General features: G+C 40.2%; 1 protein-coding gene across 1 annotated transcript in view; it reads right to left on the bottom strand.

Moving 5' to 3' along the window:
- Positions 1–14,017, bottom strand: part of ankrd11 (ankyrin repeat domain 11) — a 95,525-nt gene that overhangs the window by 11,259 nt on the left and 70,249 nt on the right. Inside the window, exons 3-4 of the mRNA XM_056752901.1 lie at positions 7,134–7,279; positions 5,092–5,230 (exon numbers count right to left, since the gene is read on the bottom strand). Coding sequence (XP_056608879.1) covers positions 5,092–5,230; positions 7,134–7,220 — 226 coding nt within the window. The 5' untranslated portion in view covers positions 7,221–7,279. The remainder of the gene's footprint in view (positions 1–5,091; positions 5,231–7,133; positions 7,280–14,017) is intronic.

Raw genomic sequence — 14,017 nt, 5'->3', positions numbered from 1 at the left:
AAATCGGCCTCTAATAGACTGAAAAAATAACTTTTGTGGCCTTTGCAAATCATTCTAGGTGGAAGTTAATGTGCATCGTGAGCATTTCCCACTGTTGGTAACTTCTGAAGGTCAAGTGAAACCTACAACTCTCGGGTGAATTCCTGACCCGTCTCCCCATGTCTACAGTTTGAAAGCCTGCTGGTGGTTTGAGATTTCCCAGAGGCCCCACGGGGAGGGGTGAGCGAGCCCTCCGTTCTAGCGTGTATGTTTCTTTAAGAGTATGACTTGGCAGCCTCTCGCCGATTACAAAATGGCTGGTGTTCACATTTCAATGTGGCTGAAGCAAGGTCACTGATGCAAACGGACAAAGGCAGCTGCTCTTCACAGAAACGCCCATCAATTATTCTCAGTATGTCAGTGTCAACATATCGGCTTCACAATGCAGCCGTCCAGTTCATTGCACCCGTCTCGCTCACGCTATCGACTCCGGCAAACACGAAGACGACTCCCCGCTGTACGAACCCCACGCTTCAAACAGTGCAAACATGCACAAATGTCACACACACACCAATAAAACCGATTAAGATGCACATTGACCCTTTCATCAAGAGATCTGCCAACACAATCTCACGGGGGTGAGTTGCTGTTTTACGAGGTAAATATTTGTATTTATACTTATTTTTTAACACGGTGGCTAAGTCATTTGATTTCATTCATACATTGATGTACGAATGAGTGAAGTTTTGTTAGGTGGTGGACCTTTTTCCTCTTAACAATCGTGTGTTTCTGTTTGAATCACATCGTACGAATTCATCCCCTCGTAAAATAGTTATGAATTCCTGCGAGGTCAGGCTGGATCTGCTCTCGATCTATATACATATAAACGTGCTTGTTATTCCCAAAGTAGCGGTTTGCTAAATTCCAAAAGCATCAATTAAACCGAGAAAGCCAGACAGTAGTCTTCACTCTTCATGGTTGTGCCCAACACCTGTAAACACTTAGTACGTATGTACCCTAACCTCTCCAACACACACGCATTTGCCATTTAGTCACATTCCTCCATTTCAAATCTCGAAGCGCATGAACAGCAGAAGCAGTCTAAACATGTTTTCAATGGGTGGATGAGAGGAACAGAAAAATGCAGCGCTTGCTCTTTTAGCCTTAACCTAAAATAGAACTAACTTAAGTAACAACACTGGCACGGTTATTACAGGATCAAACTTTAGGTATTTTTTGTACTTTAACTTGCTAGAATGTAGTCCAAAACATGAGTCATTGATGCACACGAGACATGTCATGAACAGTCCCTTGCAAAATCTGTGGCCCCAAACTTCTAAATAAACCCTGCGACCTACGCAACCTTCAACACGGCCTTCACGTGTTTATGTAACTTGATAATACCTTTGACTACCCATGGAAACTCACCATTTGATTGATTTAAGATCAGGGCATCTAAAAAACAAAACGTTTGCTTCTCAATATAAACATGACATTAAAAGACAAGTTTCACCACTTTCACCAGTGAATATTACAAGCATCTTCTATATTGTAACATAACAACACGCATTTAACAAACCGACTTTAGATAAGAGGCAGGTACACCAACAGCACTGGACACATGTTTGGGATTCAATTGCTATAACAAGGAAACTGCTTTTACCATCAAAACAACATTTTTCCACTTTGTGTGATGGAGGTGGCCAAACTAGTTTTTCATGTCGTAGTCATTTGTAGTCATTTCAGTCCTATTACAACTCAAACCAAAAGAGCTGGAGGAGTGTTAGGTGCGAAATATTTTTGATCATCTAAGAGGGCAAAACTGAAAAAAGGCAACAAGTTTTTGTTTAGCAGGTTGATCGGTCATACTAGCGTTCGACTGACTTAAACTAGCCCGGTGCAGTGGTAGTACTGTAGAGTTTCTTGGTATGTTTTCTGAGAGAGCCTCTCTCTGTGTCCTTTGAGACAGAGGGCTGAAGGGAATCTAGGTCAGGGGCCGAGGGTGTAGGAACCATAGAATTAAAGCCGAGTGAAATGGTTAATGGATGAGTATGATACTTTCTTAAGCACAAAAAACGAATAGGTCGAAAGCTTCATCCTTTTTATAGTTACAGAATCACTGGAACTGCAAAACTACCACGTAGAAAATCTCTGCAAGCTGCCCAGAAAAAACAGGAAATGAAGGCAGAAGAGACAGGAAGTGCCCACAGGAAGTTGTGTCAATGCTTTGTGCATAGCAATCGAAAGGACATTATGGGGGAGGACGTTACAAAAAAAATGGGGAAAAAGGGTATTTCGTCAGCCATGATGACAGGAGAGTCATCAACGGAGCACTTGTGAGGTCTTTCTTGAAGCGATTGTATACATCAATGAAACAAGCTCTTTAATCAGAGCAAACAAGAGATGTTGGGTAAAAGCAGACCAGGCTTCACCTCTTCAGCATGCAGGGCCAGCTGCACACAGTAATAAAACAGACGGGTCTGTCCAAAACAGACGCCCAGTGCAATTCAGGCACCACCAGATCTGATACATACAGTAAAAATCACAATAATGAATAATTCATATGATCGCTGCATGAGGGAAAATGAAATACTACAAAAACATTCCTCCCTGCAGGAATACCAGCAACGCTCCAATGCAGAAGACCGCACCAAGGCCAAAAAAACATTGCCGGTCCGATCTGACACACAATCTTCTCTCTCCGCCTAAAGCGAGCGGACGGCTCATAAATGCAATTATGTACATACGTTAGCCGGAGACCGAGCACACCAGCGCTCATGCCTGCCAGCATTAGCAAGGCGTGGGCAGTAGCCGAGCAGCAAATATTGGCGTCTCTTATCAGCCAACCAACTCTGTCTCCACCCTTTTGCCGCTCGTTCCCATGTATGCTGACTCCCAAACGACCAAAGATCTCAAATCACACATCGCAAACCACAAATAAACTCCTCCGATCTATTCAACGGCATTAAAATCCTCTTGAAATGCATTGCTATTTGCAAGCGAAATGCATCGGCACTAGCAAACCCTGTGCTTCTTCAGAGCAATGGCACTGCATTCGATTTCCATGCCAAGTTGTCTCTCTAATACATAATGCAGCAAAGATGTCTGTGGCCGGAGAAAGCGCAGCAGAGGTAATGAGCAAACGCAGAGAAGATGGAGGCGGGAAGACAGTAAGGAAATATCCTGAGTGCTCCTGGGCCTTGTGGGCTGCTCCTGAGCTACAGCGAAGTGGTACAGATGATCGCCCTGGCTCCCAGACTGCACAATGCCCCACGAGAGAGATGCTGCAAAAATATATACTACATAAATGATGCGTTTCAAATAGAATCTTCCAGAAATCAGCGGAGAGAAAACACTGAGGCTGGCTCCGTTTTATAACTGTGCTTGTACACAGATATGAAGTATGTCTCTGCGGCTTAAACGGCAGCATTTCTTTTAATTATCGCAGGCCCGTGTGAAATCTGCTGACTGTTTATGCACTTACTGCATGGGTTATTGGGGGAAACCAGGATAAAGGATTGTTTGAATTCATGAAATGAGCAAAGAGCACTATCCTCTTACTGGCAGCAGAATTAAATTAAATAAAGTAAACCGATACGCTGAACTCTAAATTACAATTCTTAACCATTCTGTAGAAATCTGATGATCTGCGCGGATTCTGTGTCAGTCTTTTTACTGATTTATGCCTGCCGTTGGTGGCGGATAATATCCAGATATAGCTTGTTCCAATTTAAACAATAACCATTTCTTTGCAGGTCAGATTTCCATTCATCAACTGTTCATCAAGATGGTTTAATTCATGCAATTTCCTTGAGAACGTTATTTCTGTTGACAAACAGCCCCTGGAAGATACATTTAGGCTATATTATCCATCAAATCCACTATAGGCCATACAATAAAGCAATTATCAACGACCAGGCAAAATTCCCTCTTCCAAACTTTCTGTGATGGGTTCTCCAGTCGTTCCTCATCCTCCCTTCTTTATTCATCTTCAGCTCTTTAAAACCCCAAAACAACCTCTGTTCTCCACCTGCAATGGCTTTTTCCATTTCCATCGCATCAGAACTAAGTCGATAATGGTTTTCTTAGCATCTGCTAACGTGTCATAATTTAAAACCCACACAGCATTAAAACATTAAACGTATAAGGGTATTTTGTACAAGCTGAATGCAGTAATAAGGATTTAACTAGTCCTATATTGGACATTTTAGGGAGAGAAGTCCAACAACATCAAAAAGTCCCTGTAAGGAGGCGCAGAGCCAAATGCTGGAGAGACGAGGACACAATGATACAGCAGAAAATGTGAAGCAACGGAGACTGCAACAGCATGCCTTAGAATATAACCAAAAACTAAACTGGGGGAGTATTGTTTTCACTTCAGAGCCTTAAAAAAGGAGAGTTGAAATCTGACCGAGGAAAAAACACAAATACACTGAAACAGGCCGGTCAAAGAATGGCTGTGACCACACCCCCTATTAGCATCACAATGAGCCCTTCAGGCTTTGTCTCGTGAGAAGGAAAACGGGCAAGATTTCACACCTTACAGCCACGTCTCAAGGGGGGTGTTCTGCCAACGGCTTGCTAAAAGATTACAGAGTGGCTGTGCTTCGGCTGCAAAACATGCAGAAATTACAGCCCTAAAAATAACAGCCCATGCTGAAAATACTGCTGTCTGTCTAAAGCTGAAAAGACAACAAACTGCATGTGTTTCCACCTGATACACAACCAGAGTTTAGAGGAACCAGGCACATTAACTTAAGAGTAACTGAACATGCAAAAGGAAAACACACAATGTTTAGACCTTTAAGTCTATTAAATGCAAAAATCCTGTCAATCTGGGCTAGAGAGAGAAACTTAGTGTACAGTTCTCAGAAATGGAGCTCAGGATAAGTACTTGTCTGATTGAATAGATAAAGCAAAGCTCACCTTTCTGTGCATTTCATTTCCAACAAAATATCCAATAAACAAAGTTATGGTTTCTCCAGCAAGACGCTCTGTTATTCCAACACACAGCACTGAAGGAAAACAGCATTGCTGCTACAAACACACAACAACTCATTCTACTTCCTGCTACCCAGAGTGCTCTCCTGAGAGCTGACCCCGCCCCCTTACCCGAGTCAGAATCTTTCTGATCTCCATTGGCTCCGACGGTGAAGGGAAGCTTCCTCTTAGGAGCCTTCTCTTTCATCTCTTTGACACCATCGCTGCGGTCCAATTTAGGAGTCTTGTTTGACGAGCCTTTGTCTTTATCCTGGAGGAACATGGGAAGTGTAAGTTAAGCAGGAAACGCCATCAAAAATTCAGCCCATAGCAGATGTGATGAAGGTCTAATAAACTCTTATACAAATGGAGATATTAACATGTATGTATATATCAAATCTTTTAAAAAATTGTCCTGAAACCAGATACAGTTTTTTGGGGATTGGTACTTCAGTGAACAAAAGATACTTTAAAGAAAGTAAGGAGAGGGGTCTGTAACAATGCCAAGACCCCAGAAACTATACATGTGAATATATCTTTGTTTAAAACCAATAAAAGATCAATTCTCAAACACAACCCGTTACGAACAAATCAAAAACTACAAATGACTACAACCATTTTGTCTAAATGAGGACAAAGAAACACAGATTTGCTCACGTCCTTGCTTTCTAATTTTCACCCATTTTCAGATTTGTTTAAGATTTTATTAGCAATGGATATAAATACGGTACTTACATACCTTTACTAACACAGTTAAATGTGTAGAATAAAAAAAAATGATCAAATTTACTCTTGAGCAGAGAATTTAGCAAGATTTCATCAGTAAAACGATCTAAAACCACTCTTTATTTTTCATTTTTACCCATTATTAGTAAAACAATTAAAATAAAAATTTGTACAAAAATGTTCATGCATGTCATCCTGTCTTTGAACTTTGTTAAATCGTTGTAGGTTAAATGAGCAAAGAACCATTTTGTGTTTCACAGTTACGCTTATTTGCAAAAAAATATTTTATTGTCATTATTAAATCATGAACCCGAATAATTTAGAGTCTCTTATTTTCAATACAAACAAACAAGGTCATCCAAAAAAATGAACTAAACAAACAAAAGTAAGTAACGTGCTGATCATTGATGGAGGAAGTGATACCGGATCATCTGTGTCTGGCTGCAGGCAGTGCTAATGAAACTGAATTAAAGAGCTCTTAGTGCAGAGATAAAGCTGAGGCTAAATGCAGTGTATAGATGTTTCCACTGTGAGAGCCTTTCTGTCCTGCCCACATCCCAGTCATGAGACTATGATGTCATCCACGTGCAAACACGCACACACAGCTCGAGAGAGAGAGAGAGAGTGATGGTAGAGCAGGACTTCATGCGGCACGTAGAGAAAACAAGCGAAATCAAGTAAAAAGTGTTTCGCTGCTTTTCTTCAAAACCATCTGTGTGAGCGCTCTGTTTACTGACTGGTCTCCTAGCAATGCTTTCGCTCTTCCCCTCTCTCTCTCTCTCTCTCTCTCTCTCTCTCTCTCTCTCTCTCTCTCTCTCGCTCTCTCTCTCTCTCTCTCTCGCTCTCTCTCTCTCTCTCTCTCTCTCGTTCTCTCTCTCCCTCCCCTTTGAAAAGTCTGATGCAATCCAACACAGAATGATGTACATACACACACACCATCTGGCCTATAAAGTCTATCTGCTCTTACATCAAAACACTGACCACCAGACCCAAAAACAGTTATTATGATGAGCAGAAAATAAGCCTTGAATGCACATGCATGTTATTATGCTGTCCCATAACGTCTGTTTTGTAAAGCAATGCGCTTTACGTTACCACTACAGCTTTATTTAACCTAAAGTACAGCTTCATTTACTTTTAGGAATTTGATGTTGTCTGCATTTACCCAATACACAGGCCAAATCTTCAAAACAAATCTCCACTTTGGGATGAAGGGATACAACTGGAGCTAGACGTATAGTTTATAGTTTATGTTTATACTGTATATTAAATATTGTAAAAAAATGATCTTCTCTTTTTCCCGTTCAACAGAATGTCATACGAGTTTGGAGAAATATGAATGCGAGTAAACAACAATGTTATGGTTTGGGTGAATTTACTCTTAACTGATCTGTATGATCTCTGCATGTTTGTGTGTGTGTGTTTAGATACAGGAGTCGTTTTCTCACCTTCTTCCCACCCTGTTTCTCCACCATGTCGGTGTTGAGTGGGAAGTCCTCCAGCTGGGGGGTTTTAGAACCCCCACCCTTGGGCATCGTTCAGCTACTGCCACGCCAAACCTCATTCACGCTTCCATCGCATCGTCATCGACCGTCTGTAATCCAAAGAGAGAGAGACATTAGCACCTCACTGTGCTCAAAAGACATTTTACTATGCACAAAAGCTCCCATTCATCCATCTACCTCCACTCTGCTTAAACCCAAGAGACCACAATAAACAGAAAAGCAGAATAAATTTGGGGCTGGGTATCGAATTTGATGTTCCGATTTCATTCGATTCCGATTCACAAGCTCTCGATTCGAGTCAATGATTGTAGATTCAATAAAATAAAATGATGGATGACACATTACAATAGGGAATTAAAAATATTGAAATGCCACAAAAAAATTGATTCACAGCTTTTGAGAATCGTAATTGAATCGACTGCATTTAAAAAGCGATTAAACAATTTTTCTGCCCAGCCCTAGAATAAATATTTACAAAAGGTCATGAGTTGGGAGTTGCAATAGAAGACCTATTACTAGTTCCTGAACCTAACATCATATGCGATATCTTTTTTTAAACAACTACATTATCAAGGAAAAGGAAAATACTTCACACATTTCATTGTAAAAAGATAAACTCAATCTGAAAATGTTGATCTGCAATTCATTGTTACGCAATCTATGTTTACACACAGCCAGGTCCAATGCCATTGAAATCACAGGCTTGCTATCAATGCAGCAATACACGTTTTTAGTATTTGGATCAATCCCAGAATGCATTTGGTGCATTCAAGCAAGAAGTCAAAAACACCAGCCAATATCTATTTTTGGTTTCGTATCGGCCAGTTTCAAGGATTCCCAAGAAACCAAAGTACTTGGAAAAAACTCTAAGAATAGTCAACTAACTCCAACCTTTCTGCTAAAACACAACCATGTACAAAAATCCCCTACTTATAAAATTACACGAAGCCTTGCATGATTGCATACCAGGGGGATTTATTATTTTCAGGTCAAAAGATCACTTTGAGAAGTAACAGCACAAAATATAAAGGATCATTTATTTCTGTAGAGGAAGCGGCGCAAGACAAATTACAAACCAAAGTTGAACAGGTTTGTTAAAATCTGTAACTAAGTACAAGCTAAAGCCAATATGAATGCATTTCGGAAACACAACATAAACCCCACAAAATAACAAAAAAATATTTATTTATTTTAAAACACATGACCCAACACCAAGCACAGTTCAGTGGCCTGTGAAATCTACATTAGCCTGGACAAAGTCATTTAAACATATCAGAGCTACAGGATGAACAAAAAGATGAACATACACAAACAAATTGTGCAGAACTCGCAACCATACTGCAATTCATTAGCACTGCAGGGAGGAGATGACTGCTGTCAGAGATTAGAAAAATCAATACTGTAATATTGCAATACTACATCAACTTACTGAATCAATGTACAGAAAGTCAATATTAATGTGTTGGTCATTCTAATTTAAAGCTTTAAAATGTAAAGTTTTCAGAGCAAAAATGAGTGGTTGCATGTCTCCAAGACACAACAATCATCTTTTTCTTCTGACTTTGGAGCAATTGGTATGCTGAACGTTCCCACAGCACGCCTGCAGTTTCAAGTCACCCTGTTGCAATTTAAATTGAGCACGTGGGTTCAGTTGGGAGAAGCACAAGCTTTATACGACACGCAATTTGCCGCCGGTGCCATATAAACGTTTCTTTCGCAACATACTGCAAGACTTATGGGCAATGACACGCATTGCATCATAAACAAATATTGTGCAAACGTATCGCATGGCAATGATTCCCTCCCACGATATCTAGAGTTTACCCACGATCTGTACAGGTAATACTGTGAAGATCATCTCTGCTCCGCCCATGATCAAATATTTACATATGTAGAACAACAATGCTTCACATGAGGGCAGTTTCACTGTAATCCCTCTCCATAATTCATACGTTTTGGTTTAGTAAGCAGAGCTGGCTCGCTCGTTCCCTGCTCCTTTGCCTTCGTTCTGTATCGCCCCAGTATAGCTAGTGCTCTCGCTTGCCACAGCGTCAGTCTTCTCTATACCGCCCTCTGATTCAAAGACTGTTATTTATAACCCCAGCTAACAGGCAGTGTGTAATATTGCTCTTCTGATATGCAGGCGTGTGAAATAAAATGTCCCTTACACGTGGCCAATTCACACCCCACATTCTAACTCCACACTTTAAAGTGGCTGAAAGGTCAGGTTGATGGGGATACACAAAAATCTAAATTGCCTGCACTGTAAATTAGGTCAAAGCATGTTCCAGAACAATACACGACCAAACCAGCCCTATTTTGAGATCAAAACAACCACAGGACATTATACATCTATACATACACTCGGAGATGCTGTTTTTACATTAGGCACAAGGAACAATTTCGCAATTTTCAAAACAAGGCATCCGTAAGCAACCATCCAGCATTTTTTATTTTTAATGATACATAACATAAACAGAGCATTTACTGCTTTTGGATCCGTATTTGCTGTACTGTTAAAAAGGTGGGCAACAGCACCACCTACTGCATAAACACAGACTTCCGTTAAAATCTCTAAAGGGCTTTGTCCACAGAGGCGCATTTGCGCGGTTGAAAGCAACAGGAGCTCAAAGATGAGCATATAAAAATAACGCTACAAAAGAACAGAATCGTTGGGATCACTTTCAGAGAGACAGTCAATTTAAATAATATATAGTCACACATTTAAAATGAGGGATTTACCAATATGTATTTTTTTTCGATAACGACAACCGATAGATAATTCTTGAACATTGGAAGTCGATAACCGATTTATTGGTTTAATATAACATTATATAATAATATAACATTTTCTGAGACTGAAAATCATGTCCCGAGCCTACTTTACACTAATTCAAGATTCTTTAACTTTGCTGGTATAATGTTTATTTAATAAACACATTATAGACGTTCTCCCAGAGGAACCTAGAAAGGTGTTCTCAATAGCCACAAGTCTCAAGACAGAAAGCATTCAGACAGAAGTCGGCTTCAAACAATATGCTTTTGTTCCCATCATTTACACATTTACACACATCTACATACTACATCAACAATGTTTTGCTAATAGGAGTAAGTGAATGATCATGAACAGAACGACAGTGTATTTTAAATGTGAGCAGCATGCAGCTAAAGTGGTTTAACCAGGGGAAATGATTCGTAAATTATCGGCTATAATATATTATTGACCTACATTTTTTTTACATTAAAAATTACCATTTACGTCAGATACTGATATGGCCGTTAATTTATAGTGCATCCCTATTTAAAATGTGAAACTGTAGTGTTCACGTTTAGAATAAATGTAACGTAATCATCAGTTGGTGTGGACGCTAATAGTTTTCATTACACTTCTCGTTCTTGGCGTCAACGCACCTTTACTGGTTTAGATTCGTACTTAGAATTATTCAAAGTTAAATCATATTTTTAATTTATACGTATCTGTATGCTATGTAATGGAAACATTGTGGGAATTATCCACGTCCCCCACGCTAGAAAAGAAACGCACCTAGATAGGAAACACAACAAGATTCATTCCAAAAACATGCATCATTTCCTCTGCCAAAATCAAAAGCTGCAGTACATCTGCCATCAGTGTGGGTGCTTATGTCAGACAAAGCGCTTTTTGCCTGCAGCCAGCTGTAATTCATCACATATGAGATCTACTTTTAGCACTGTACTCTACTGTAGCTGCACCAGACGGTGGATGGCCCAGGCTTCATACTGACATCTCCATGCATCAGACACAACCACACAACACGTGAAGAGTTTGTACACATTCACTGCAGGGGTCTTACACACTGATGGAACGCGCAAGATGTCATTCCCTATACAGGCACAATGTGATAAATAAACAAGCAAAAAAAATCCAAATACAATGGAATATCATTATAACAAACATAAGTGTTGCATTCTACACAACTCCAACTTAAACATGTAAAAAGTTAAGACAATCGCAAAGTTGGACTTCCAGAAGCAAATCCAATGATGTTTATATTTGAAAAATGTAATGCAAATATTATGTGTTTATCTTTATGTATAGACCACCATTAGGAGTGCAGTACATTGTCGGCCGATAACGATAACTGATAATTATTTAACATTTCAAGCCGATGACCAATATATAGCCGATAAACAGTTCAAACAGTTAAAGATAGCTAAATATTGTGCCATCCCTGGTTGTGGAAGAACACAGTCGCTAACCTTCGGATTCGTGGTTAAAGTTTATTTTTAAAGACGTTCCTGCTCATGTGGGAAAAACACGAAGCGTTTGTTTGTTTCATTTCTCCCAGGATTCTCCTTCATGAACAAGGCACAGGTCGACAAGAGACTAAAATAAAAAAGCAGTGCTGTGCCGTCAATATTGGATCCGTGCAGCAAAAGGGATGGTGCAGCAGTCTTATGTGAGTAGAAAAATGTTGTACTATGCATCAGTATTATTTTGTAAGAAATCGCTTGATGTCCCCGGAGCATTATTCGCACGAGATTAGTATTACCTGGGGACCTCTAGTAATTTGTATTAATTGCAGAGGTAGTCAGTGATCTTAAGCATGTGCAAATTGCCATCTCTGTGATCTAGTGGGCTCATATTTAATTTACGAGGTTTTATCCACCGTTTGGGAATAATGGAGGCTGTTTTGAAATGTTTTGTTATTATTTCGGGTGCTTCGTGATATCCATAAGTTACCGGGTGTCTCCCGTTTGTTTATTTATCATGGAAACTCTCGTAACATTTGAGAACCTCGATCGCGGTGATCTTTTGACCGGTTATCAGGGTTCTCAAATGCTGACAGGTACGTTCATATATCATTAAAACACAATACAAGTATAGGCTATACAAACTATCCGCAAAGCCTAGCTATCACATCTGGGAAATAAGTCAGTGAATTTGAGTAAAATCATCCCGTACAAATGCGTCACATGAAATGCTGATGTGGGGAGGTCATTTATAAAGCACAGGAGGTCTCCAGATAATACTAATACCGTGCGAAAACTGTGAATGGAGCTAATGTGTAACCTAACGTTAAGTCTCTAACCAAATTCACCGAAGGCTCCAACTACGCATACTGCTATTCAATCAAAGCGGTAGGCGTTTAGTTCCAAGTTTCCATAAAAACTGAGTGTTTGCAGAGCTGGCCTCAAAACCTGGGTAGAAAATAGTCTATTACTTATTGATTTTGATGGTTTTGAATGTAAAAACCATGCAAATGTAGACAACAATATTAAACAATAAACAATGCCAGTTCATCACACCTTTAAAGATATTAATTTAACGTTTCAATTTGATTTGAAATGTATTTTTGGTTGTATTCCGTTTAAAAAATGAAACTGGACCAGCATTGTTTACGTAAGTGGTCTATATTTGATGCTAGTATTTAACACTTTAATAGTGTTCACGTTTTGTTTCTTTATATGTCGTCTTATAATATAAATATATTAATCTATATAGTCCATTTAAATCTTTGCAAATCAATAATAGGCCTTCTATACATGCATACCTTCCTTCTCCTTGCATATTTATTGATTTAATATTGTGTACTCTCAAGAAGAAATATCATACATTGGCCTTTGATATGGAGCTTAAACGGTCACGTTCCAAATGCAAAAAAAGACCCATAGTCCAGTCATCACGTGATGTACATGGAGGTTCAACAGGCTTCATTTTTAAGCTAGTTGATGGGCAGAAAGCCTGGCCTTGTTAGTGGACGGCTGGCTCAGAGCCATGGGATTAATGCGGGTAGGAATGTAGGCCTCTTGGTTTGCTGAGGCTGACCCCGGCCAGTGCATAGACAGCTTCCTCCCGCCTGCTGACGGTGCGGCCCTGCCTATGCTCAGCCGGGGACGCAAAGCTCTCTCTAATCTCCTGCTTCCACCAGCCCCGGTCACACGCACATGTGCATACTATGCGGATCGGGATATACATCGTGGCTATTCTCCAAGGGAAAGAAAAAGCTAAACATGACACAATACAAAGGCTGCTTAAAAAAGGAAAGCGCCACAAACAATCGCTTGTGAAATATCCCTGGGGTCGGTCACGCCATCAACAGAGGCTTGGCATGACAATTGTCGACTGAGGCCTGGCATGACAACCGTTCACGCCAAGGCAGTATCGCCAGGTAGCGGTCATCCTAAAATAAATGAAAAGCAGGCTTGTTGTATGTTCCAACAAGTCAGTGTTCCTCACATGTTTGAGACGGTTGTGTGAGTTCGGCTGTATCATGTCCAGGCCTGCAGGGTATTTGAAGCAGGTACACATGTGGCAGATTTAAATTCATGGGCGTTCACGTCGACGCAGATTACATTTCAGCAGGTATCAGAGCTGTTGGAAGGCATTTCTACATAACAGTAGTACCAGGAAGCGGCCTAGAGTTTGCCTTTCCATCAATGGTTGCTGTTCATCTGCACATTATTGTTGTCACGATACCAAACGGTGCTAAATGTGACAATACTTGCGTTTCCTGCTATCATTTTGAGAGTGTGGAACAGATTATAAAAGACAGATGAGCTTGGAAATACAATGGATCAAAACAGCGCTCAAAATGATAGCGGGAAATTCAACTATCGTCACATTTAGTACTGGTATTGAAGTTTAGTATTGTGACAACACTACTGCATATAAAGTCGAACACAATGGTAAAACGTACAAAACATCAGTGTGAGAGGGACTGTACCTGAACTCTCAGCTCGCACACACTTTTCTCGATCGATTGTAACTCGCCCCTTCTTTACACTCCTCTCTCTCTCTCTCTCTCTCTCTCTCTCTCTCTCTCTCTCTCTCTGCGGTCAAACAG

Source organism: Triplophysa dalaica, chromosome 1, assembly GCF_015846415.1.
Source record: "Triplophysa dalaica isolate WHDGS20190420 chromosome 1, ASM1584641v1, whole genome shotgun sequence".
NCBI classification, from domain to species: Eukaryota; Metazoa; Chordata; class Actinopteri; order Cypriniformes; family Nemacheilidae; genus Triplophysa; species Triplophysa dalaica.
The sequence above is the reverse complement of the archived record's forward strand: the minus strand, read 5'-3'. Positions and strand labels throughout refer to the sequence as shown.